Here is a 27,777-nt window from a genome sequence, read left to right on the forward strand (position 1 = left end):
GGTATTTATTGCAGCAGCAGCCCGCATCTAAATGATTGAAATGCTGACCTGAACAATAATCTCTCACTTCACAGTTTCCTAGCTCCTAAGTACAAAGCTTACACAATATTATGATTAAAACAAGTGTAAATTAAAAATTTATAACACCCCCGACAAGTGAAGGTTACAGTAACTAGAAAAGAGCTGAAAACTTTCAAACGGCTGAACCGATTTTCTTGGATTATAGCTAAGAACACTTTCGATCAAGCCACCTTTCAAACAAAAAAAACTAAATTAAAATCGGTTCATTAGTTTAGGCGCTACGGTGCCACAGACAGATACACAGATACACAGACACACAGATACACAGATACACACGTCAAACTTATAACACCCCTCTTTTTGGGTCGGGGGTTAATGATATCTAGGTAGGATTGTATTAGGTACCTAGCATTAATTATGTATGTACAATTACGTAAAAAATACGTTGTTCAACCATTTTTATGATCTGACACCATAATATAATAACCATTTCTCAGAACAAATCTGTAAACGATTCCTTAGCTCAATTTTTTTTGCTAGGTTACTTAGCTACTTCCTACCTACTTACTTACGCATCCTACATTCCTACCTAAGTAGAATATAGTACCTATGCTTTTTTGTTTTGCATAACATCGTTGCTAAATGCTGATACAGTAGAAAATAAATTGTAGAAAGCATTCTTTTAACATAACTATTGTAATATTGTGTACGTTGTGATTATTATCTTCTTTGATGTGAAACGATTATACCTACTACAAAATGTCAGAAAGCAAAAGCACGTAGTTTTTAGGGACGGCAACCGCGGTTCTGAACTGAAGGGTGGAGGGGGGAGGAGGGGTAAAGGGGAGCGTGGTCGCCAGTTTCTCGTCGACTGCCGCGCCGCGAGCACGCCTTGTGATGCGCCCCGCGTTTTGACGCGACATGGCCACTTCGACGACCGGCAACATCGTAATCGAGTGGTTGCGATCGCTCCACCTGGGCCAATACTCGGAGAGTTTTATTGATAACGGCTACGACGACCTAGAAATATGCAAACAGGTCGGCGAGCCCGATCTGGACGCCATCGGTGTCCTCAATCCTGCACATCGTCAGCGGTTGCTGCATTCAGTAAGAATTTTGAGAGAGGAAGGTGCAGCAGCCGTGTACTTTACTTTAGAGGAAGCAGCTGCCGCTAGAGACTCCTGTCGATGTGAGGAGGAGCCACGTAAAGAGCAGGCTACAGTTTCTATAGAACCAGCAAAGTACGCTGATGAATATGAAGAAGGCAAAGCTGAGTTGGTGAAAATACCGCGAATACAGCTGAAACGTTTGCTACGCGAACGCCTCGCTCAGGACGGCATCCGCTTGAGCTTGCAGCCATATTCAACTACGGTCAGTGTTCATTATAAGTGGCAATGGCATTGCTTCTACCGGTTACAACTCGTGGTTTTGTGACAGTGAGCGAAAACTTTATTTGATGAAAGTGCTTCAAGTGCGATGCAGTAACAAGTTTTCAGAATGATGGGAGGCAACCGCGTAGAGGCATTGCCCGCGCCTTGTATATTTCTTTTGATCGGCCTGTGTGTGGCATAGAGCCTTGGCCGCGCTCCGGGCGGATCACTCGGACGTGTTGCTATAAAGTTTCTTGCGTGCGTGATTTCCCTGGAGATGAGAACTTTGCGCGCCTTGCCTGTCGTGAGAAGATTGTAATCGCGTGCCTCCCAGCTCTAAATTGGGTTTACGATAAATCCTATAGCCTGTCTCAGTTTCCCTTGGCGATAATTAGCGAAGTTCTCGGAAATGATTACTCGAATCGATACACTCCTTTTACAGGTTTATACAAAAGGATTACAGACATAAGTGAATTTTTAAGTTATATATATTTATTTATTGAGATATCTATATTCATCTATCATTTCTTTCTTATTTTCTGGCGTTCTTAATTCTATTGCTGTCTGTTTATAATATTTGACTTGAAAAGATTATTCCCAAACATCAAGTTTACTTACATTATCCATTATATTTACGTATCTTGTTCATTACATTATGTTCCTGCTCCACTAGCTTTATAGACTTTAAACATATCTATTTAATTTTTAATCTACTTACAAAGAGTTAGAATAATTTATTTAAACTTCTTTAAAAGGAATGTTTAAAAATGTTTCATCATTGTGGGGGTTGGACCACTTAGCTTGTATCTTAATTAACGAGTTATTAATTATTCAAGTCAGTAGTGAGTTAAGAAGGCGGAGTATTTTTATCTGGCACGCCCTTTGCGCGTTTTAACTCTACCCGTGCTCTAGCTACCCAATAATTCTGATCAGCAGCATTCATCCAATTCTAGAAAGCTTATCGATTGATGATGTGATCATACCTACCACACGCCGATAACTTTTTATCATTTGATATATCAAAAATATCAACGGAACTGACTACACTTTAGACATGTCTGTCTTTTCATGTTTGCGTTCAATATGCGACATTTTCATGTCACGTAAGCCATAAATATACATAAATTTATAAAGGATAGTAGGCATATACTTACTAAATAATGTGACATGAATTGGAACTTGGAAGGTACCTACTGTATCACTAAATTGAAAATGAGTTTCTGGATTTCTGAAAAAGAAACTGAACCTAATAAGGTTCAGTTATTAGGTTCACCGTATCCGTGTAATAACACGGATTCGTATGCCGTACCAACAACGCAACATAAAATTTATAATGAACAAGAATTTGATTTCAAAGTCATTTTTCATACAAAATGGCAATATATTATGATTCATTAATGCACAAGTTTTAAATAACTTCACGAATATCGCTTTTCCCAAGCATTTTCATAAATCCACAATTTTTGAAGAAAAACTGAGAAAATAATTCTTTTCCAAAGCATTTTTCATACAAAATGGCAGCACATGATCCATAATTCTACAAGTTTTGAAGAAATAACTATGCGGAAATCGTTTTTTCCAAAGTATTTTTCATAGAAAATGGCAACACGTGATTTATATACTCGTATCTACAAGTTTTGAAGAGAAACTATGCAAAAACATTAGTTTTCTTTCTGTTCGCTCCTATTACTTCCTAGGTTACCACGCAAAGCACTCAAGCAATCTTCCGCGTAGGTAACTACCTAGCTACCTACTTTTTACTAGCCACCTTTTTGTTTCGACTCGTACACAATACCCTGTTTCTAATAATTTTGCTAACGAGAACCTAGCTAATGGCATACGCGAGCCGCGGTGAATACATTGTAGATTATACGAGCTAGGTTTTGAAAGGAAAATAAATGTGACATGGCCAGCATGATTTACTGGCAAAGTAAAGGATGGCCATATTTTATGCGCTTATAGAAACTGGAGTTATGCAGGAAATATACCACGGCGCACTGTCTTATGCCAAGTAAAAGAGATTCTTTTTCAAGATTTCTTTCCTTTTCTATACCTATGTTGGTAGTTGGTAGGTACCTTTCTATAACGAAAACCTCTGGAAGATTTATTGGTTTTATAGCATGTTACCAAAATATTATTTGCGGTTCATTAAAAATGTTTATTGTGGGTTTTAAAATTGCATTTTGATAGGTTTGTTATTAATTTGGGACAGCATTTCCATTTCCAATTATAAATACGTTTTATCATAATACTATATCAAATCGTAAAACGATGACTCCACCGCAATTACCTGTGATGATTTTTTACCGGTTTCGAGCTTCGCGTTCAAACCTGTTCGAGGCTGAGCTTAAAGTTGAACATACAAGACTGTTGTAGATACTAAGTCACTTATTATATAACACAAATCCAAAGGTATTTCAATACTAATATTATAAATGCGAAAGTGTGTCTGTCAGTAAGCATTTCACGGCCTCTTCGTAACACCAATTTTGATATTTAGTAGGTACAACACACTTGGTTTGGTGGAGTCCCAGAAAAACTATAAGTTCGCAGGGAACTTTGAAAGAAACCTAAGAGTTCATAAGGGATTTTCAAAAACCGCGAGCATTATCTATCTACTTGATAAATTAAACCCAGTTATATTTAGATCACTGAGTAGAGAAACGAATGAAGCAAATTAAATTCTTCAAATTTCAATGTTACCGAGTTCGGTAATATTGGAAGTTCAAGTAAACATGAAATATTATCAGTAAACTTATCAGCTCGGTGATCGGTCTGTTTGTAAAACGTCACGATGTTCTATTTTCGTATCTACCTGAGCACATTTGCTTTAACCGTTCACACCAAACAAAGGCGTTTTTCAATACAGCCCATTCATACTTGCCGCCGGAACCACTGACAAAAGCTACTGACAAATTTCATTGGTATCAATATCAGAGTTCCGACTATTAGGCCAATATTTATGTGCTGTTGACGCGCATTGTATCCAGCATCTGTTGCTATTATTGGAAAGTTATTTTGTAATTGCAGCTTTGCAATAAACTTTTATGAAACACTGTCACACTTTATGATGACCAACTTATATCTCTGACTTCATCCGCGTTGATTACACTAATTTCAACCCCCTATTTTATTATGATCCTTGACTTCATCCGCGTGGATTACACAAATTTCAACCCCCTATTTTACCCCCTTAGGAATGGAATTTTCAAAAATACTCTCTTAGTAGATATCTACGCCATAATAGCTATCTGCATGCCAAACAGCCCGATCCGTTTAGCAGTTTGAGCTGTGCTTTGATAGGTCAGTCAGTCAGCTTTTCCTTTTATATTTGGATGTGCGCGACTTCGTTGCCTAAGTTTTGGTTTTTAAAAACCCCATGAGAACTCTTCGATTTTCCGGGATAAAAAGTTCCCTTTATCCGTCTCCGGAGTACGAGCTATATCTGTACCAAAAAAATGATGCCCGCGTTTTTGGTGTGGATTTAGGTATTTTGAGAATCCCGAGGGACCTCTTCGATTACCTGGGAAAAATTAGCCTATGTTTCCCGCGATGGAAGCTACCAAATTTCTTCAAAATCGGTAAACTGATAGGCCGAAAAAGCCAGCAGACAGACAGATTCGCGTTATGCATACAAGAACATGCTAGGTTAACAAGTTTTTGTTTGATAATGAGATCATAAATTAGTCGATATCGGTATTTGGTTATTAACATTATGTTCTCGGTTCAAACATTTGAAAGCCAATGGGATTCACAAACCAACGTCCAACAGATGTCCAGTATTTCGTGAGGTTGTAAAATGCTACGCCACAACCGACTTTCATGGCGCATCGTTGAAATACTGCTCTTTCAGTTATATCCATTTCGAGAGCCTTTCAGTTTTAACAAAGTTTCCTTTTACAGAATTCTATACTTTTAACAGTCAAAACTCTAATAAATAGTTTTAGTGTAACAGACATTCCCAAGCCCAAACAAAAATATCATCAAAATAGGGTTTGATGCAACAATACTTTTGATGCAGTGCTTATCAGAATACTGCTAAAATATTTTTGGTTTGTTTTTGGAACATCAAAGTAAAAGTTATAAAATTAGTAAATTAAAGCCTCAATAGCTCATCCGGTAAAGGAGTGGACTGAAAACCGAAAGGTTGACGGTTCAAAACCCCGCCCGTTGCACTATTGTCGTACCTACTCCTAGCACAAACCTAACGCTTAGTTGGAGAGGGAAGGGGAATATTAGTCATTTAACGTGGCTAATATTCTTTAAAAAAAAATTGAAGTTAAGTATGTAAAATATTCTTTATTGTACACCAAATTAAATATAGAAACACATTAAAACAATAATACAATCAAATCGATTTGCTTCCTCATTTTCAGTACGCATGGGTAGAATTTGGAATGCTCTTCTGGTTTTCGTTTTCCCCGCTGGCTATAATATTCGTACCTTCAAAAGGAGAGTGTATAGGCACCTTCTAGGCTTGCGCGCTTCAACTTAGACTGCATCTTCATCTGCTATTTGGTGTGATTGCAGTCAAGCGCATGCTTTTATGTCGTTAAAAATCTAACTTAGTTTGATAAGAATAGAAAATAATATGCTTTTATGTCGTTAAAAATCTAACTTAGTTTGATAAGAATAGAAAATAATGTATTGAAAACTACTTAGTTATGGCTAAAAGATTTTGTATTGAACCTTATTTCCAGAAGGAAATTGATACTTGGCAGTGTAACTATCTTTTCTATGCCATTATGATCTATCATTTCCTACGCTGCTAATTCCGTAATAGAGGGGTTTGTGCACGGATGCTTCGGATTATATCCACGTTAACACCCCTTAATGGATCGAATTTCTATGCGTCTACAACAAATGACTGATCTTTCCTCGCAAACAACTTAGCTTGAAATTAAAATGGTACCCTCCTACACTACGAAATGTATGTTTTTGCATTTTTAACTCAATATAAATCTACTCATAAATATGATTTAAGTAGGTATGTAATGTAACTTCTTTCCACTGAACTTTCCTGAAACACAGTTTCGACTTCATCAGAAGGCAGGGCCTCACACTAAAGTTTGTAAACACTGTTTTGTTAAGATAATAAAGATTTATTTATTTATTTTATTTATTTAACTATGAATATTACCTATTTAGAAATATTTAATGATATTTTAACTACGTATAACATAGAGGTACTATGTTGATATATTATTAAACAACATCATCTTGATAATTTGATACTGTAAACAAAACAAAAGTAATATGATTTGTTGCAGTCACAACACACAAAAGCAACATGCTGTGATTAACAAAAGAACTTGGAGTGGTCTAAACATTAACAAAAAAATATCGAGAGCTCATAAGTAATAAGTTTATGCAAATGAAATAAATTATATAGGTACTATATATAAAGGTCAATCGATATGCGAGCATTCTATAGGGTATACATACAATACAATCGGTTTGTATAAGGTTCAACGTATTCGTGAGTTGTTTTATTTCACTCTTCGAGGATTGCACGCAAACTAGGCGTAGTGAAGAATTGTATTAAGGCCGTGAAATGTCCGGAATTCACTGAAATAATTTTAATAACCTTTTGAAAATACCAAAAGTGTAATTTCCCTTAATTAAGGCCTTAATCTCTTATTATTTTATAACACTTTAATTTATACTTTTACAAAACTCTACATTATTCAGCTGATTTAATACAGACCAATTCAGTAGAATGATAAAGGAAAAGTCATGCCCAAATCCGAGAAAAATCTGTTTGCAATGATCCGCTGTGGAACAGGTTATTATTAATGAAACATGTTATACCTACTACTGTCTATTAACAAGTACTTTAATTTAGATAGTTTTCAAAAAACCTGTGGTGTGTACTGCATCTTTGATCCTCATGAACCATAATATAGCATTACGAGCGGACATACGTAGGTACATACATACATACCGGTCAAACTCATGACACTCCTTTTGGCTTTATCGCAGTCGGGTAAAAATAGGCTGGAGGCAGCTCAACCGACATGACCGTCTAAACTTTTTTCGGCTAGCCATGTTTTTCCTGTAGCTGCGGGCAGGCTTCCTATGTACCTACCTATATTTAGATTCTGAAAGGCAATTTATATGAGCACTTTTATTTTAGTGATTGGTAAGAATCACTAAAATTATACAACTATACAGTTTTTGGAAAAACTACCGTTCAAGAAATGATTTTTTTAAATAAAAGTAGCGAGTAAACGGGCAGGTGGGTCACCTGATGTAAAATGATTACCACCGCCCACGAACATTTCAGCACCAGAGGAACCGCCCGCGCCAGTACGTTGCCGGCTTTTCAGGAATTTGTTGGTCCGCCCCTTGAATAACCCCTTGTTGTAATTTAGTGGGAACGTCGCCCAAGGGTGGTTATTCTTGAGTAAAATAAACTCTTAGTAATGGAGCAATATCATTAACTAAATCATTTGACTATAAATTCATCTAGAAAGTAAAATCGTAATAATTTGTCTTAGTAGTTACTTTCAAAATGAATTATAAATGCGTCATGATAACTAGCTTTCAAGAATAATAAAAACCAGTCAAGTGCGAGTAAAACTCGCACACGCAAGGTTCCGTACCGTCGCAAGAGAAATACTTATCACTTTAAATTTTCATGGCGGCCATTTTGAGATTATTAAGTACCTATTAATTGTTCTAATAGCAGTAATAGAAATACATATTCTGTAAATATTTCAACTCTCTACCTATTAGGTACGGGTCACGAGATAAGTACAGCCCGCTGACAGACAGACTGACAGACGGACGGACGGACGAACGGATGGAGAACAGCGGAGGTACGGAACTCTAAAAATGCACGACTGATGTATCATAACGAGTTTTCAGTCAGTTGTGCCTAACTTGTAGCTCTGAAATTATGAATTTAATTTTGCATTATTACTGAAGGAAATTCTCCTTGGCATTAGCAGCGTAGCTGGGTACAATTTGAAGTTTGTCAGGTGCAAGCCGGAGAAGTTTGCACGAAGTGTTTGGATATTTGCTCAAGACACATAGAGCAGACCTAAAGTCAGCTAACTCGAGAACATTTGGTCTTATGCCCCTTGGGAAGATTAGTATCGGTTATTGTAAACTAGCTGATGCCTGCGACTTCCTCTAAATTGGTTTAAATTTTTAAAAATCGACATTTTTTTGTGGGTTTTGATTTTGATTTTTTTGTGGATACAGATTGTAGGACAAATCAATAAACCAAAAAACCGACAAACCGTAGTTAAACGTAAACGTAGTTAAAGAAAAATCGGAACAGAAAATATCTTTCTTATTTCAATGTCTATCAACGACCTCTACAGCTGTATAAAATAGAAATACATTTTTAGGGTTCCATGCCTCGAAAGTAGTCAAAGTCAAAGTCATTTACTGCATTATGTATTGCTTGAAATATAATATAGGTACAGTAAAAACAAGTGGTTTAGGGTTTAAGGAAAAAAGGAACCCCTATAGAATCACTTTGTTATCTGTCTGTCCGTCTGTCGTCTCTGTCAAGAAAACCTATAGGGCACTTCCCGTTGACCTAGAATCAGACTAACTTTCAGTGTCTACCTAAAAGTGATAGGTACGGATGGAAACTTTCGTGAGCTTTTGTTTGGTGTGTAAAATGATAAAATTATAAATACTCCCTGCTTTCCAAAATGTGTTACAGCTTTCTCTTATTTGGTATTTACTTACTTACTTTCTTTTCTGTTTGAACCTCCTTTTCACTCCATTATATTTTTGAATCAATATTTTTACTTGACCCTTCCGCGTAATATACTATCTACTTATATCCACACAAAAAAGGATAAACTGACTGACTGACATATCAACTTGAGATTGCACAAATAGGATTGTAGGCACACTAACTACTTAGTCAATTAATGGATACATATATTTTGATCATATTTTAATTTTAGGGGTCTACTGCACGACACTATAGGTACTTATAAACTATTTTTTATGGCTCTCGTATAAAATATAACTATTAATTTATTAAAACTATCCTTTCATTTTATTTGACACTTTTTATATTTTCAGCCAATTAAACAACTCTTAGGAATCCTAGGATCTTAGGAAAGACCGAATTATTATTTTACCTACTTATAATGAGGTCTAACAATAATTAATTTTACTGGTTGGTCACTGATACTTTGTATTTATATTTATTATTCATTTGAATTTACGAGTTTAGCCGCTTCGAAGATTCATTTATACGAGTTCTCCATCAAACGTTCAAGGGTCTTCCAAGAAACGCGTTAAAATAAACCTTTGAGGACTTTGTTTTGGCTTCTTAGGTGGCAGAGCACCTTCCTTTTACTATTTTATTCTTGTACGTTGGTCTGTAAAATGTATACTGTACTAGAGGATGCCCGCGACTTCGTCCGTTCGGGGGAACTGTTTGGTTTCCGGGATAAAAAGTTGCCTATGTCAATTACAGAAACACAAGCTACCTCGGTACCAAATTTCATACAAATCGGTTAAGCGGATGGGTTTTTGGGAATCCCGTGGGAACTCTTTGATTATCCGGGATGAAAAGTAGACTATGTCCGTCCCCGGGATATAAGCTAACCCTGTACCAAATTTCGTCAGAATCGGTTAAACTGTTGGGCCGTGAAAAGGTAGCAGACAGACAGACAGACAGACACACTTTCGCATTTATAATAATGACCTTTTTGAGATTACTCGTGCAAAGTTATGAAATCATTACTATTTCTGTCTTATCAAATATAAATACTTGTAGTGTTCTATAAGCTTTCCTTCGTCATCAAATTACAGTCATCGCCTCTAAAAATTTTGTGTAAAAACTTAAAAGACTCTTTTTTTCTGGTTTTTGTCGTTGGCCTTCGCTTGCAATATATTATAGCTGCTCAGTCTGTGCATGGCCTAATACAAAGGGAAATAAATAAGAAAATTTAACACCCTGGGGTGATAAAGTACCCCGTGTTGGGTTCTAGGGTTAAGCATCGGAGCGCGAAAACGTTCAAATATTAAACTGTGGAGTAACATCACATAGATTATATAAAGTGCCGTTTAACAAAATATCTGTCTCTCATAAATATTTGGAAAGCGTTTGGACATTGAAAAATATTTTTTGATTGAAAGTTGTTCAGACGGACCTTTTTTATTTAAATTTAGAAATGATGGGCATGCACTTTGATGTGATAAAAATAGTACATACCATTTTATACATAGAATACTACTTATATCCATACTAATATTATAGAGATGTAAAAGTTAGTTTGTGAGATCAAAGTAAACAGAGTATTTTCAGGAATTAATGATTCGGTTCTGAAAATTATTTCACTAATATATAGCTAAATAGAACCTTTCTCCGAGGGCTATTGGCTATAAATTATCGCTTTTTATTTATATAAACAAAAAATCTATCTATGCACCTACAACAAGATTTTATAATAACAGAAAATGTACAAAAATACGAAAATCTATTAATCAATTTCACACACTTATTTAAAATACGATTATACAATCGATTACCTTCAGCATAACCTGAATTTGTGTACGCAAAAACGAATTAATAATAATGAAATCAATTAGTTTAAAAAGCCGATACAATGCAATATGTTAATAATATTATATTTTAATACAAATTAGTCTCGATTGTTTTACGTATTACCAGCGCCGTTCGGTTAAAATTAATTCTGCCCAGTTTCAAAATGGCAAAGTCCAATCCCGCAACTATTTTAAACATGGATTTTCAAATTGCTCCTCATTTGGTACTCCATTAATTTCCGTTCAGTGATTGCAGTGACCTACTCCAATTTAGCATTTAAGCGCATCCAAATTACATTTCCGATCGTAATAAGCGACAAGCGAACTCGATTATTTTCATATTAACTCTAAATTGATTCATACCGCTGGAAAAAAACGGGTCCGTAGTAATGATAGGTTTCCGGTCAATAATACAGTCTACCTGTTCTTTGTAAATTACTTTTGGGATTCCTTTCAGATGCTATATTACGAACATAATATTACGCCTTTGAAGATAAGCTTTCTTTATCACTTCGTTACTTTTATAAGTATCTACCTATTCTAGAAAATAATTGTAACGAATATATTCTTACTAAGTATCTACTATACTGCTACTATACTACTATATTTACTATATTCTTATGAAAAGGAAAGATTTGTTTATTAGTAATCGATAAACTCTGAAACTGCTGAACTGATTTCAATAATTTTATTTCATTGAAAAGCTACTTTATTCAGAGGTAACGTAGGCTTAAAATGTTGCGGGCACTAGCTGGTTAAGTACTACCTACTTGAAAAGCGTTTAATAAGCTATGTATATTTTGCTTTGTCTTTACTTTGCGTTTTCTATGAACTCCGTCGTTTTTGATTTGATAACGCAGGGACATTATGGGAGCTAAAATCTCCTTAATCTAAGGCCAAATAACTCCATCGCATGCTAAGAAACTCTGAGCTTTCTTATTAGGTCCATAATAATTAGGAACCATGTTTCTAATCCGTATGCACTAAGTAGAAGTCTTATGTCATCATTTCGAAGACTTCTTTATATGTAATATGTGCCGGTAGATTTTGTACTTATGAATGAAGATAATGTTTCACGCTTCTAGACTTCAAGAGTTTGTATGGTCAGGTATGTATTCTAATATGAATGGGACAATAAAGTCCCAGAGTTATAGCGAGCGTGGGTCGGTCACGTCCAGGCCGGTTTTTATGTTTGTATCCGTCAACCAAGGCGCCTAAGGCTCGTTGGCCTCACAGCGGGTGCTAGTGTACTGGGACCGTGATTTCCTTAATTTATTACTTACATACCTTTAAAATGTCTCCTTTTTTGCTCTTGACTGTCCAAATTGTTCGTAAGACAACTTTTTTCTAGTTATTTTAAGGCTTTAGACCGGGAACACAGTGGTTACTACTACTACTAATATGTCTGATGGTCAAGCTTGTCTAGAAGCAAACGCTCAAGCTCCTATATTACCAGTTATAAAATGTGATTCCGTTTGGCCTGAAGGGCTTATAAAGATAAAATTAGGAAACTGTTGTCAATGGATTCCCATTATCCAGCCTTATTACGTATGGAAACTTAATAATAATGAGGTTAGCGTTTTACAAAGTGGAAGATTATAAAAAATATTCTTATTTCTTTTTTAGCTGAAACTTTCATAAGTACTTACATGCTTAGTAATATTTTATCATAGTTATAATCCTTTGAATGTTTAATCTTATCAGCGGTGACTATGCTGTCGTTATTTTAAGTGTCACCAATAAACCCAGTGAGTCAGGGCAGAAAATATCTAGTATTTTTTACAACCGGGGACAAAATAACGGGAACAATGCATTCCGGCGTTTGCGTTGTTACGTTCGGTCAGCAAAAAGCCTCAACACGGCTAAGGTTTTTTGTCGTCAACCCCCGCTAAATTAAACAGGAAAGCTGATTTTGTTTTAGTTTCTGTTTTTATTTCGGACACCACGAATGCCTGCCTGGCTCCGGTGGAATGAAAATAGGTGCAGATGCTTTTAGAAAAGTGGCTAACTGTGCTGTTTTAAACAAGACGCTACGTTTTTCACGGTTTAAACGACCACGTCGGGTACGTGAGCTGAATTTTAGCTTTACACATTAACATTTATTTTAAAGTTTCGACTTTTAATGCAGGCACATCTACATACGAGGAAAACTTTTTTTGGTGTTTTTTTGAAAAGTTTTAAGCATTCTGTACCGTTGTTTTTATTATGAGTAAGTGTAGTTACTTATTTGTTTTTAATTTGATTTACGTAAGTTAATATTGTTAGCTACCTCAACCAGTAATTATATTGAATTTGTTGATAGCACAATCTTGATCAGTTAATTGTCTTATAATGCCTGATACTTAGCTATTTAACTTGTAAAGTAGCAACTATTTAGGAATTACCAATGCTGGGCTAATGTTGTATTTACTCGATCAACTAACTAATATATTAGTTAATTCCACAATCAAATCTAGTCTACCATCTAGACCTAACATCAGAAGCATGTCAATTTACAGTAAGAAGATACTAAATAATAATACTTCATCTAACGACGGAACAAAGCCATTAAGCCGGGTTTGGCCAGGCAATTGCACAAATCACTGGCCAAATACTAACGTTTACTAATGAACACACGACACCGTAATGGTTTAAGCACTCGTCCCAATGACCATCCGGTGATAGCAGCGTCTTAAGTGTCCGATGTTGACCCTGTCGAAGGGTTCAATTAACATTCCACGGCGAGTACGATCGCCTCGGGACCAAACCAATCTGTCTGAGGCTCACTTAATTGTTTGCGGACATGATTTTACGGGGAAATTACAAGGGGCTAAGATTCCAGTTTCTGGAGTACCAAGTTTAATATTAGCCGAATAAAACAATGTTACAACAATTTTCTATCGTGTTTCAAAAGGAAACTTCTTGATTGGTTAAAGGAAGAACGTTCTTTCATTAGATTGTGAATGTTCAACGCTTTCGAAGTATTCTGGCTAACTAGAAAATTAGGTTTACTGCTGAATATCAAATTCTCTTCTAACAAAACTCGCTCGACAAAAACACTGTCTGTTAGACTGCTTTGTTCGTATGTTGTCATTCCTTCCACACAACACTTTTCCACACAGATTTTTCCGCTACTTCCACTTGCCCAATTGAGATGAATTTCATAAACACGTGTGGCTTGGATGAGATGATTATGATACCATTGATGGAGGATAATATACAGCATAACAGTCTTTGAGCTCACTCGCTTTGTTTTCAGGAGTACTTTTCAAAAAACCAATGACAGGAATCTGATGATGAAAATAAACACTAGGACTGCTCTAGTGGCATTGTGGCTGGATAGTCCGGTTTGAACTCTTATTATATTTTCATTTACTAAATTACAGTTGGTGGTATGTAGGTACATGAAAAACATTTGACTTAAAAAAGCTTTTTTTACGTTTAACTTATTTCTTATGTTCCTTTTCTAATTTTTGCTGATGCTTGCTTTGTTTTCTTGTAACTTCTACTACTCTAATCCTTCTTGCAATTTTGTGCACTAACCGTGATATACTGTAATTGTAACGTATTTCGTGGCTCTGAATTCAAGAGCGAACGCTAAACAACAAAGCTCATTCTCCTGGAATTGCTAAGTGTATACCTAACTAGTAGTTTCTGAGAAAGCTTACATAGGTGTCTGGTCCAATTGTTATAGAAAGCAGATTAAGCTGATAAAAGCTTAGGTAGTAATGGTAGTAGGTATTCTATATTATTTAGGTTCATTATTATTTAGGTATATTGACCTCTATTTTGCTTTTCCCTAATAACCTCCCTTTTTACTTTTAAAATTTAAAAACTTGTCAAGTAGGAACATAGTACCTATATCAGAACACGCATTAGTAGGCTTCCATAGTCATTCTAGTAAAAAAACTTTCTGTTGTGAATTAAAAGCTCCAATAAACAAACCTTTTTTTCTCCCAGTATAATTTGTTCCAAGCTTACAATGCAGCTTGGACCAACTATTTTGGTCGACTATGTATTAAAAAATGGTACCTTATAGCATGCCTCTTTCTAAAAAATTATGTACCAGGCAGTTCCCCGATAAGTTTTCTTTTTTAATTGGTACACCTAGTTTACAGGTAGTCTGCAGTACTGTGTGATATTACGATGGAATACCTATTTTTTTATGTTCACTACATTTTTCCTATTACAGTTAACTATAAGTCTTCTAAAAAATTATTTAATTTTGCCTAGCTAGATTCAGTACAGGTTATTACCATCGATCTTGCAGTTTCAGGAACTAACCTTGATTTATTACTGTTGTTGTAAACTAACGTTGTAGCCCGTAGTCCTGTAGGCTACCGTTGAATAACAAACTACTTCAACGATTGTGTGTACCGAATGTACGTGTGCCTGTACCCCTTTTTGAAATCATTGATTGCTGATGTGGCACTAAGAAAAGTCATAGTTATACTTATTAAGAAGAGAAATTATTGATTACTTGGTCTCAGATTTTAATTAGAGGTGCAAAAACGAGTGATTGCACCAAAAATGAGACTTATTAATGAGCATTAAAAAAAATGCTATTTTTTCTCTTGGAATATCTTATGGAATTAGATAAAAGATTAATGATACCTCTTCAAATAGATAGTAAACCTAATTTGTAGACAGTCTTTAAAAAAAAAAGAGCTTGAGAAATAATGACCGCAAAGCTTTTAGCAACTAGCATGGCTACGGATTTAGGAAGTATCTGTTAAATATACTGTGACTAGTTTAAATATTTCAATGTCAGTACTGGACCGGACCTGGCCTAAATACGAGGAATCCTGTAGGGAAACGCGTGACGCTATTAAGCCGAAAACTTTCCCTGCTTAGCCGGGGCATTTTTAATTATATCATTAAACTGGCCGCGTGCAACCAACTGATTAACTAGTTTTATCGCCTTGAGGGCATGCTTTGTTGTTATTTATAACTCAGCTTACCCTATATTTAAGGTTTCCATAGTCCATACCTCAAAAGTAAAAAGGAACCCTTATAGGACCAATTCATTGTCTGTCTGTCCGTCTGTCGTGTGTCAAAAAAACCTGTAGGGTAGTTCCCGTTGACCTAGTACCATAAAATTTGGCAGGTAGGTAGGTCTTATAGAACAAGAAAAGGAAAAAGTCCGAAAACCGTGAATTTGTGGTTATACCGCAAAAAATTACACGAAGCATTTCTATTCAACTATAACTTCTTCAACCCTTACTCAGAAATTTATTAGACCTACACCTATACAATATACTTATCTAAGATTTTTAACGCTTAGAATCCTTCATGAAAACTTGGATATTAGTAATATTGGATATTACTAATTTTTTTCTTGTACAAGGAGATTGTTGTTTATTTTTTGGGTACTTTAATATACGTGCATGCAACAGATCACAGTAAGAATAAGAAGTCGGTCAAGTGCGAGTCGAACTTGCACACGAAGACTGACAGACAGACGGACGGACGGCGGAGGCCTAGTAATAGGATCCCGTTGACACCCTTCAAGTACGGACCCCTAAAAAGAAATCCTAAGAAAGAAAACACACAAAGGGATACAGTGATCTCTCGCGGACAGTCTTCGGTGAAAGGAGAAGATTTTTGAAACTGGGACAATCCAGTATAAGTAGAAACATATGGTATGCCATTTTATCAGGTGAAAGGTGGCTTTAGCGGCATGAAACTTATGTAATATGTGCGCCGTGCGATGACGCCTTCCACACAACTTCAGGTTTTAGGGAAACATTTTGCTACCGAGATAGAATAAACGACTAAAGTTTAATGGGTTTGATTGTATTATAGAATGTGTGTTTATAAACTTATACGGTCTTAGAACTTCTATAATATTGCTATCAAGTGGGGATGCGGTAAAACCTAATATTAATAATAGCGTAAAAGCCTATACTATGCCAATATATATACAGGGTGGTCAAAAAGTCGTGGATCAAACGAAATAGGGAGATAGAGGAGGTCATTTCTAGCAAAAAAATATTCTACAGCATGGCCATATTTAAATTGCCCTAAGAGCTATGAATATTTTTGGTTTTTTTAATAAAATACCAGATTCTCTTACAATTAGACTAATTTAAAAAAAATGAGATGAAAAACAATTAAACAAACGATGTTGTGTCATTACTAGATAATGTATCAGCACTACAAACCTTCGATTGAGGCTCTGGCTACCAAATTACAAGAGCAATTAATTTTTTTCCAAAACTTTTAAAGCGTTACTAAAAATTAAATGTCACTTTAAAAGCGCACTGTGAAAAAAAAATGTACTACGGAAAAGTGACCCTGTATCAGAAAAACTTGCTGATTTAATGCCAATTTAAATGAGGTATAACACATTACTCTTTGTTTCGTAATTCTGGTATTATAATCGTTTTTTCATATCAAGGTGCAAATTTCAGTAGATTAGTTTAATTCAAAATAATTTTGAAGATTATCATGCTGCTAGTTAAACTGCTAGTTTTTTGTATGTTGGAATGCTAGAAACATCACTGTGCTTGTCACACTTAAAATTTGTGAAAAGAACAGAAACTCTTCACTACCACCACGTGCCAGAATTACCCAGAACGCCCGTCTTGCAAGTAGTTCATCTTTTCTAGGAAACAAAAGGATAAAGAAACTATGCCTCTCGTTCACACTAATCATCCTTTCTATTTGCATTGTTGGAATAAGGAAGGATGTGAAAGAGAGGCATAGTTTTTTTATCCTTTTGTTTCCTAGAAAAGAGGGCGTTCTGGGTAGTTCTGGCACGTGGTGGTAGTGAAGAGTTTCTGTTCTTTTCACAAATTTTAAGTGTGACAAGCACAGTGATGTTTCTAGCATTCCAACGTACAAAAAACTAGCAGTTTAACTAGCAGCATGATAATCTTCAAAATTATTTTGAATTAAACTAATCTACTGAAATTTGCACCTTGATATGAAAAAACGATTATAATACCAGAATTACGAAACAAAGAGTAATGTGTTATACCTCATTTAAATTGGCATTAAATCAGCAAGTTTTTCTGATACAGGGTCACTTTTCCGTAGTACATTTTTTTTTCACAGTGCGCTTTTAAAGTGACATTTAATTTTTGGTAACGCTTTAAAAGTTTTGGAAAAAAATTAATTGCTCTTGTAATTTGGTAGCCAGAGCCTTAATCGAAGGTTTGTAGTGCTGATACATTATCTAATAATGACACAACATCGTTTGTTTTATTGTTTTTCATCTCATTTTTTTTTTAAATTAGTCTAATTGTAAGAGAATCTGGTATTTTATTAAAAAAACCAAAAATATTCATAGCTCTTAGGGCAATTTAAATATGGCCATGCTGTAGAATTTTTTTTTGCTAGAAATGACCTCCTCTATCTCCCTATTTCGTTTGATCCACGACTTTTTGACCACCCTGTATAACTATACTTAATATTATAAATGCGAACGTGTCTGTCCTTTTGACGGTCCATCCGATTTTCACAAAAGGCACATAATATATAGGATATATCCCGGAAAATTATATAATACATCTTAGGTAGATATTTACGCTACTGCAAAAAAATCGAGCAGTTCCTACGGGATTTTTAACAAACTTTAATGTGGGCATAGTTGCGGGCATCATCTAGTAATAAATACTATCAAATCGTCTAAAAAAAATTTCTGTACTTATTTCGATATCAGTCAATACACTGGGATGATATTTAAAATACGCAATTTCCACTTCAAATTCGTTTTGGTTTTGCAAAATATAGATAAACAACGGATTAAAATTGCTTTTACAAGTTATAAATGTCCGATCGGCTTTGTCCAAAACTGTTCATCATTTTCATCTAATCTTGCGGCTTTATTTTATTAAATCTCTGAATGTAAAGTTTCATCCGCATAAAATACTTTATATTAGTTAGAATTGGTATGATTATAATCAAAAAAGTAATCAAATCTGTTTGTACCCAAGAATTTAGAACTTGAATCATTTTAAAATAATATCTACCGGGTAATTTTATTATAACACCATTGACTGCCCTTTACGCTACCCGATTATTAATTTTTTTGGAAGGAAATAAAATGTAATTTTCTTATTATTCACAAAGCTACAATAAATCTAACGAGCAACTTAAACAAATTATATAACCTCTTGGCCTGAATTGCGCTTGTATACTTTGCTGGAATAAATTAACCCTTTAGTGCAGGCACGTGAGCAATTGTGCACAAAGTTAAAATTCAAAGTAACTTTTTAAAATAATTAACGCAACTTGTTCAGAACACATGCTGCCCAGGTGAACTAACACCTGCTACCTCTCCGTCGCGAAATTTAATACGAAGAGCTAATTCTGAATCCTTTATTTTATTAAAAAAAATTGCAACCCGAGAACTTATGCGACCGCGGAAGACAGATGAGCCACTTACTTTACAGTCTATTGGAGCTTTCAGATTAAGGCTGTACTACAAAGACTATAAAAGAAAGTGCTCGGTTCAAGTCGACTCAACTACCTATACAAAGTTAGGAACAATATTTGAATTCATTCAAATTCTTCGTTTATTTAAATGTCATTTTTTGTCCAAATGTTTGCGAGGTAATTATTTATTAAAATGAAATGAACGGAAGCTGTTTTAACAGCGATCTTTCCGTCACTTGGTCCATACCAACTTAGTTTGCTTCGCATTTGAATATTAACCAATCAAACTCGACGTGATTTTGTTGACACAATCAAGAAACTAGTTTTGTCTGTGGTTTGCCAATTTCCCTAAAAATACGTACTATAATTTGTAAAGTGGTGATAAAAAAAAATACCCGGCTGAGCTCTTTGTAGGCTCTTCTCAGACTTGGGCGCGTTTGGAACCCTCGTAACTTTAGTTTAAAGTTAACGTAATTAATCATCACCACTACATCACTGTTTGACTATCAGATAGTGTGCAATATTACCCAATTTGTATAAATGACTGACTTAGAATAACTAGTTTCAAAGTTACACGGGTTTAAAGATTTGCATATGAATTCTTGAGACTGAAAACTGAATATAACAGAGAAAAACTAAATATTTCAACGGAAATCTATAAAACCAGACCTAGATATAAGTTCCTAGAATGTGTTACACGTACAAAATTTCATCGAGTTTGATTGGTTGGTATTAAAATGAGAGTCAAACTACAAACAAAAATAAATACACATTTGTTTGGAGCCCGCTACAAATTAACCCCTCTTAATAAAACCTACAAATTACGCCCATTTCAAAAATCTGACTTCAGGATTCAAGCGTCATCCATTTATATTTGATAGTTAAAACTGACTCAGTAAGGCTGTAAAGTTATGCTAGCTCTTGAAGTTACTTCGGACACACAGTCTCTTTGATCTCTGTGAATAATTTATATGCAACACACATTCATAATTCATAAACTTTGAATCATAGAGTAGGTGCTCAGTGTAGCAAATTCTGAGAATGTGTTTACAGGTTGCCAGACTAATAGAAAGTCATTAATTAAACATTTCATGAAGAATGTTTGGTGTTCTCTACATTTAAAATTCAAATGTAGGTATCTTTTAGTTAAAAAAAACCATTTAATTTTCTGTCAAAAGTCGTGTCGTATTTCAGTAGCTAAGATAATTTACAATGTGTGTAGGGGATTTTGTTTCCTGAACAAAGCTACAGTATGTCAGGGAAAAGAAAACTTTCATTTTTACGCCGTCTAACGGATTCAATATCGAAGCGACTTGAATGAGTTCGAGGGTGGAAAATCGTTAATCATCCCTTTGTTGAATTTTTGTTACAGCCTAACTCGTTGCTCGCTTGTTTGGCCCGCCATTTTTCCTTTTGGACGAAAGTGGGGCCGCTTTAGTCTTGACGAATTGTTTTTATTATAGAAAGCGTCTTACCTTATTTTAAGGGTTGACTAACAATTCAAATCTCTTTATGGAAATGAAACTAATGTCTGAAAGGATATAAAATAAGTTTAGTCATAATAATTAGCTGACAAATAAGAAGCGTAGCGTAATAGCGTTGGAAAGGTTATCTGGATACCCAGTATTTACACAGCATTGTTGAGTCGAAATCAGAGTTATACAAATACTTCGGCGTTCTTGTGGTTCAAGTGAAAAAAGGAAGCGGTAGAAAGTCTTAAAAAATGATTATAATTTTTGTAATTTTTTGTTTGTAACTTTTGGTGTGTTTTAGTGACTATATTTATATAATAATCAGTTACGGGTGCTGAACTTTGATACACTAGGATAGTGGTGCCATCACATAGCAGTTGCCATAATACTGTCGCATGATATCATTAAAGCGTTGTACATATTGAAATGATTACTGTAACGTAGGTATCAATTAATACTGCCGTTATATAGACTGCCGCTATTCCATGGCACAGTTAAGAAAAACATTTTATCAAAAGTTCGTGATTCACTGTCATTTCGTCAGTCAATAAGCATCCATTATTGGATTCCTCCTTTTTTAAGTAGTAAGCCAAATTCAGGATCTCTTGTTTCCAAAATGAAAACAGCTATTGAGTGGCTGTCCGACCTATAATCCCAAAAGAACTATTTAGCTAGTTGAAAAACCTGGACCGCACTGCAGAGACGTAAGCTCTCTTTGTGTGTTCTATCAACTTAATAACGGGGGCTTTTCTGAGTTGTTTGGTTTAATTCCACCTTCCTTTTTCTACCACCGCACTAAACGCCACACACAAAACAACTTCACTCGCACCGCCTGGGTGCCTAATGCATTTCGACCTTCCTTTGTGCCACATGCAAAAACCAACTTCCTTCGACGGTGTTTCCCCTAGATTTCAACATGGAGAGTTATTGAAGTGGCGGATCAAGAAATTCCTGAAAAGTCAGCAACGCAATTCTGCCAAATAATGAACAGGGGCGGCGGTAACCACTTAACATCAGCTGACCCGTCTGCTCGTTTGCTCGCTATTTATATTTTTAAAAACTTATCCGCTCCGCTAACAGTTTGTTACTTGATCTAGCAGAACTGTGTCAACATGGAGGAGATAATTCGGTTACTGAATGTGTCTCTTATCTAACAGTTCGCGGCGGTCGGTCTCTTTCATGAACTTGTAATGGACAACTTTGATTGGAAACTTGTTAAAGACTTTAATTACTAGGTATCTACTACCTACTCCAGCATTTACAGTTAGCTAGTGGCAATTTTGATATAAGTGTACCTATCAGATTTTCACTAAGAGGGGTCTCTCCGTCACTCGCTTCATACAAACGTAGTTCCAATTTCATTTGAATATTAAGCAACCAAAGTCCATGAAATTTTGCAGACATATTCTAGAAACTAATATCTATGTCTGTGGTTTTCCAGATTTCTGTTAAAATATTCGGTTTCAAAGTTACGCGGTCTTAAAAATTTACATACAAATCTTTGAGCCTCAGTAATTTTAAAACTACATATTTTTAGAAAAATCTAAAACACCACAGACACATATATTAGTTTCTAGAATATGTCTGCAAAATTTCATGGACTTTGGTTGCTTAATATTCAAATGAAATTGGAACTACGATTGTATGAAGCGAGTGACGGAGAGAGCCCTGTTAAGTTTGGTTATAGAGTTGTTAAGCTTGTGAAGTTTAAGTGTACAAGATGGCAAGATTATTAGGTATCCCAAAATAATGTGAAGTACTTGATATTTATTTATACTAATCTGAGTATAAACAATTAATCAATTCTTTAAATTATGATGTACTTATGTATGTGCAGTGCTATAAAAGAAGTCTGGCCATTAGATTTTATGGAAGTACGGTTGAGGATTAACTTACTTTTAATTATTAATATTTTTTTTATTTGTTTGCATTCTTCTTTTGGTGCACAATGAAGCATATTTTATTCATTAATTAATAGCCACACAGTAATAAAAATCATTACCCACTTTCCAGAATTTAGAAGTACTTATATATTCCCGTTTTACTTCTTCAAACGGTTTTTACGCTAAGCTTAAGATTGAGTACGACCTCAATGGGATCATTACATCGCCTTATTATGTAGTAAGAAATTCAACACCTGCAATTATCTACGCAAAGGTCAATGATCTCTTGAGGCCAAGTACAGCTCACCGCCCTTCGCATGTACTAGGTTCATAGGTACTTGTATAGAAACGAAGAATCGTTTTTTACTGCAATACCTAAGTAAATATAACTTCCTTTCCACATAAAAGTACAGAACTGTTTAATATACAACACTAATTTTTCATTACTTACTATGAAAAATCTGCTTAGTCAGAATTTGATACTTAATATACTACTTAATATTGATTTAAATAAAGTGTTACAAAATTTTCATGAACAGTACCAATAATTAAGTGGTCGTAATACTGTTAGCGGCATTATTATTAACTAGCTGATGCCCGCAGCTTCGCCCTGCTTCATCATCAGCTTTGATGGTCAGCTTCCTTGCAGCATCAGGATTGAGGAGTTGGAAGCCAGATTTTTTTATGGAACAATGTCGCAAAGTTCCTCTATCGATTAAAAAAAAATACGCAAAAAAATATCTGTGGATTTAAAACGATAAACTTTTAGCTGTATTAAAAAATTTATGGCACCTAGTGATGTAATTGGTGTACTAAATTATTATAAAATAATCACACCCTGCTTATACATTACATGTCTTGTACACTATCTGTATTAATATCTACTTATAGCTTTTATGTCTAGCGATTTTATTTTGCAAACTCAAAATTTTAAGAATTCTACGTACATACTTGACTTTAGAATATGTTTTCCTTTAGAATCAATGTTTGTTTTGATATTATATTTTATGCTCTGTGAATATTCTTTAGGTCGGGAATTAAAATGTAATTAATATATAAACATTAAAAAATGTCGAGATAAAACAGGCTTAACCTAATAGGAACGGGATGCATACAAAAGCAAATGTTAACCTATTTTTACTGAGTGTAAGCGCATTTTTATTCATTCCTTTTCATATAAAAAGCGATCTTACAAAAGGATGTTGTGAGAATACTAGGTCAAAGACTTTTATATTTGAATGTTTCACCAAAAGGAAAGCTAAAACTGAAGCAAAATCAACACTGAACGGGATTATGGAAAGGAGGAAAAGCAAAAGGGCAGCTTAAGTAAACAGTGGATTTTTTATCACAGGCTTTTCATAGGAGAACGAACTCTTTTGTGATTAAAAATTGTAAAATTAAATCACGAGTATTATAAAGAATTGATAAATATCGTGTGTAAAATCTTTGTAACTAGTGACCACCTGCGATTTCGCTCGGGAAAAAATATAAATCTTCTTTGCATTTCTACGCATGTATGTATACAATAGCAAAAAAAATTTTTGGAGATCTCCACACTTTTTTGATGTAACATCCGTTATATGTCTATGTCAATTGTCACACGAACCTTTACGACGAATCAATTGACACCTAATTCATCTAAATCGGCCCAGTAGTTTAGGCGCTACGGTGGAACACACAGAATCTGGATACAAACATACACACACATACATACATACATACATAGACTGCTAAAATCATAACCCTTCCTTTTGGCTTTGCTGCAGTCGGGTAAAAATTCTCTTCGAATCGAGTTCTTATATATTTTTATAGGTAGAATAATGTCTTTCTAGTGATTGCACTTTAGCTGTGGTACCTCAACAATCTAGTTTCCAACCGCTCGCTATGCGTTTTCCGTTTTTGTTTTTTTTTCACACGTAACCGCAGGCTATCGTTCCCGCGTTTCTGGAATGGAATTCCGCGCTTATATTGTATTGTACGCGCACTAACTGGTTTAGATACGTTCGATTGGCGTTCGGCTTTATTTTCTTTATGCTTGGCGAAATTCAACGCGATAGAAACGTTTCGTAATAATTTTTTTATAAGTAGATTTTCGCATTTCTATTCGTATTTCATGGATTTTCAATATTTCTACTAGGTATATCGAAATACTTTTTTGTAAACTAGTATATATAGGCTTGCTTTGACTGCAATCATACCAAACAAGTTGAAGGTACCAACTACCAATATTCAGACCAGCAGGTAAAAATTAAATAATTGATTTACTGTCTTTCCTTTTTTCTATGTAGAAAAATGTTACACTTTTACATTATACACGGATGAGAACAAAATAATAATTTTGTTTACCCCAAAATGTTTGATTTTTCAACAATCCTATCTAAAACGGTTTGATATACCCATCTGCAACAACGGTTTGTTAACAATCGATCTATCTGTATCTGTCGATAAGTTACTAAGCAACATAAATCGTACTTATGGTCTTTTTTTGACAAATAACAACGTTGCTAAGTAACTTATCGACATAATATTACAGAGTGTTTATTATAATTTGGCGAATAGACGTACAATTTACTATATTATCAAAGTAGTATAGATATGCTTTTTCTAAGAAAAATACTTGTTAACTCGTCGCAAGATAAAGCTACAAACAATGCAACTATTTTAGAAAATTCTGCGGATTTCAGTCGTCTTTGCTAAACTTTTTCTTTGACGTTCCTTTTGCAGGCATTTCTACTCTTGAGCTTACTTTCTTTACAGCACCTCTCCAATAACCCCAAACATCCTAAAGGAAACGCTTAAATACTTTTCTCAAGTTTGCCTACCTATTTTTTCCACGTCTATTTCACTTCCGATTTATTTTGTAGTTATTGCAATATTTTTACTGAACAAAGATTGAACCATCTGGGAACCCATCGCATTATTATCCTAAGAAAATTCCTACTATAACAAGTACATATGTGATTAATGTAAAGGAGTCATGACTCTCAGCAATAGAATACAATGCAGAAAGAGGGAGATTATATAAAATATACTATTGTGGCAAAAATTTGCGCTGAACTTCTGTAAATTAAAATTGATCAACTGTTTCAATTTAGTAAATTCGTTTTCTCATATCTCTTAACAAAAGTGTTATCATAAATTTTTAACTAAGCTTTAATAACCTGCACAATACCATAAATAATAATCAGTAAATGATAAAATTATAATGAAAGCGAACAATACACGAATTATCTGCTTATATTAAAAATAATTGAAACTGAAAAAATGAAGTGTTTTACATTACGGCAGGACTGTTTTATAATATTGCAACAATTGCTCTCTGATTGCCTTTATGAAAAAATAGTGCCTGCGTAGCAACATAATTCAAATCTATGTTGGGCATAACGGTTAGTAGACGTTTTTGTTTCTTTAACTTAGATATTATAAATTGATTCTTATTATTTTATAGCTAAAGTACAAATTTGGCTATGCTTACTTTGGGGTATAGGGGCAGGTAAGAAGCATCCCACTCACGCGATAGGAATATAAACATGCCACTGAATGTAGCCAAGGCTTGGAACTGTATAATATTTCCTAATAGATGAACGCGTATATTCTGTTAACGGTCAAACTTTCGCGACAAGTATAGTTGAGAACTTCTCAAAACTTGCTTTAAACTGCTCTATATTTTTGTTGGCACGATTTTTATAAATGGTTTCCTAACTCCTTATAGTCAGAGTATTTTTTACCTAATTGAATCGTCTCCAAGCTTTTACACTAGTGAGTAAAGTAACCTGATAAATGTGGCACGACTATAACATGACTTTATTATTTAAATACTAGCTGATACCCGCGACTTCGTTCGCGTGGATGTAGGTTTTTTAAAATTCCCGTGGGAACTCTTTGATTTTCCGGGATAAAAGTCACCTATGTGTTAATCCAGGGTATAATCTATCTCCATTGTAAACAGCCCAATCCGTCAACACACACATCCTTTCGCCTTAGTGTTAAGTGTGATTTAGGCCGCGAAATATTTTTTTACTTTATAAATAGATGGAAATATTGTGTTTTGAAAGGGTTGAAGGTTTAAACGTAGTGAACTCAAAACAAACATAGTTTTGCTCCCATTTGAATACCAACCAATCAAACTATAGGTATACGAATAGCAATGTCTGTGCTTTTCTAGATTTCCGTTAAAATATTTAGATTACCAAGTTTATAGAAAACTCGCAAACCACAGTCATAGATGTTAGCTTTTAGAACGTGTCTACAAAATAACGTTGAGTTTGTATGATTAGTATTCCAGCATAGATATGTATTCCAGTAAGAAACAAACTCCGTTTGTATGGAACGGGTAACTTGGAGGTCTCCTGTTAATCTTTTTTTGTTTAATTTCAGGTAAGGATGCTGACTGCACTTAATGTGTCAACGATGTGTTGGTAAAATTTTAAAATAACTATGTATGTTAGACAGTATTATAATATTAAAATATTCTTGGAAAAATCTAATTAAGTAATTATTATTTCAAAAGTTTGTTTATTTCGTCGTAGTTTAATTTTCGTAAACTTTTAATGCTCGTGATTTTATTTGCGTGAATCTAGATTTTTTTAACATCCCATTTTTCCGGGATGAAATTCTAGATATATTCTCTGTACCTGACAAAATTGGTTGAGCAGTTGAACCTTCAAATTGTAAAAGACATAGGCATAGATATACAGATTTACTTTTGCTTACCATGAATGAAAACATTAAAGACGAGCTGCTAATGCCCGAGACTTCATCCGCGTGAATTTAGTTTTTTAATCCCGTTTAAACTCTTTGATTTTCCGGGATTAAAAGTAGTCTGTGTTACTCTTCGGGTCCTTAAATATATCCATGAAAAAAATCACGTCGATCCGTTGCTCCGTTGCAGCGTGATTGAAGGACAAACCAACCAACCAACAAACAAACACACTTTCACATTTATAATATGGCTATAGATATATTTATTTGTTTATACCACTTACATTGTACGTAATAACGTACTAAAATTAGGACTAATAAAATCAAAAATAAGTTAGAAGGAAACCTTAGGTAAGATTTTTCTACTAGGATGCTACGGGCAATCAAAGTTTTACCTGTCATGAAGGGTTCACTGAACTCAATTGACAAGGGCATCACGTTCAG

At 34.7% G+C, this 27,777-nt stretch overlaps 1 protein-coding gene across 6 annotated transcripts in view; it reads left to right on the top strand.

Moving 5' to 3' along the window:
• The first annotated feature begins 899 nt into the window (after positions 1-899).
• The window catches only part of LOC123867896, a 140,795-nt gene continuing 113,917 nt past the window's right edge, over positions 900-27,777 (top strand). For all 6 annotated transcript variants that reach the window (XM_045910208.1, XM_045910207.1, XM_045910210.1 and 3 more), the window contains exon 1: positions 900-1,392. In XM_045910208.1, coding sequence (XP_045766164.1) covers positions 943-1,392 — 450 coding nt within the window. In that variant the 5' untranslated portion in view covers positions 900-942. The remainder of the gene's footprint in view (positions 1,393-27,777) is intronic.

The sequence above is a fragment of the Maniola jurtina genome, chromosome 8 (assembly GCF_905333055.1).
Source record: "Maniola jurtina chromosome 8, ilManJurt1.1, whole genome shotgun sequence".
NCBI lineage: Eukaryota > Metazoa > Arthropoda > Insecta > Lepidoptera > Nymphalidae > Maniola > Maniola jurtina.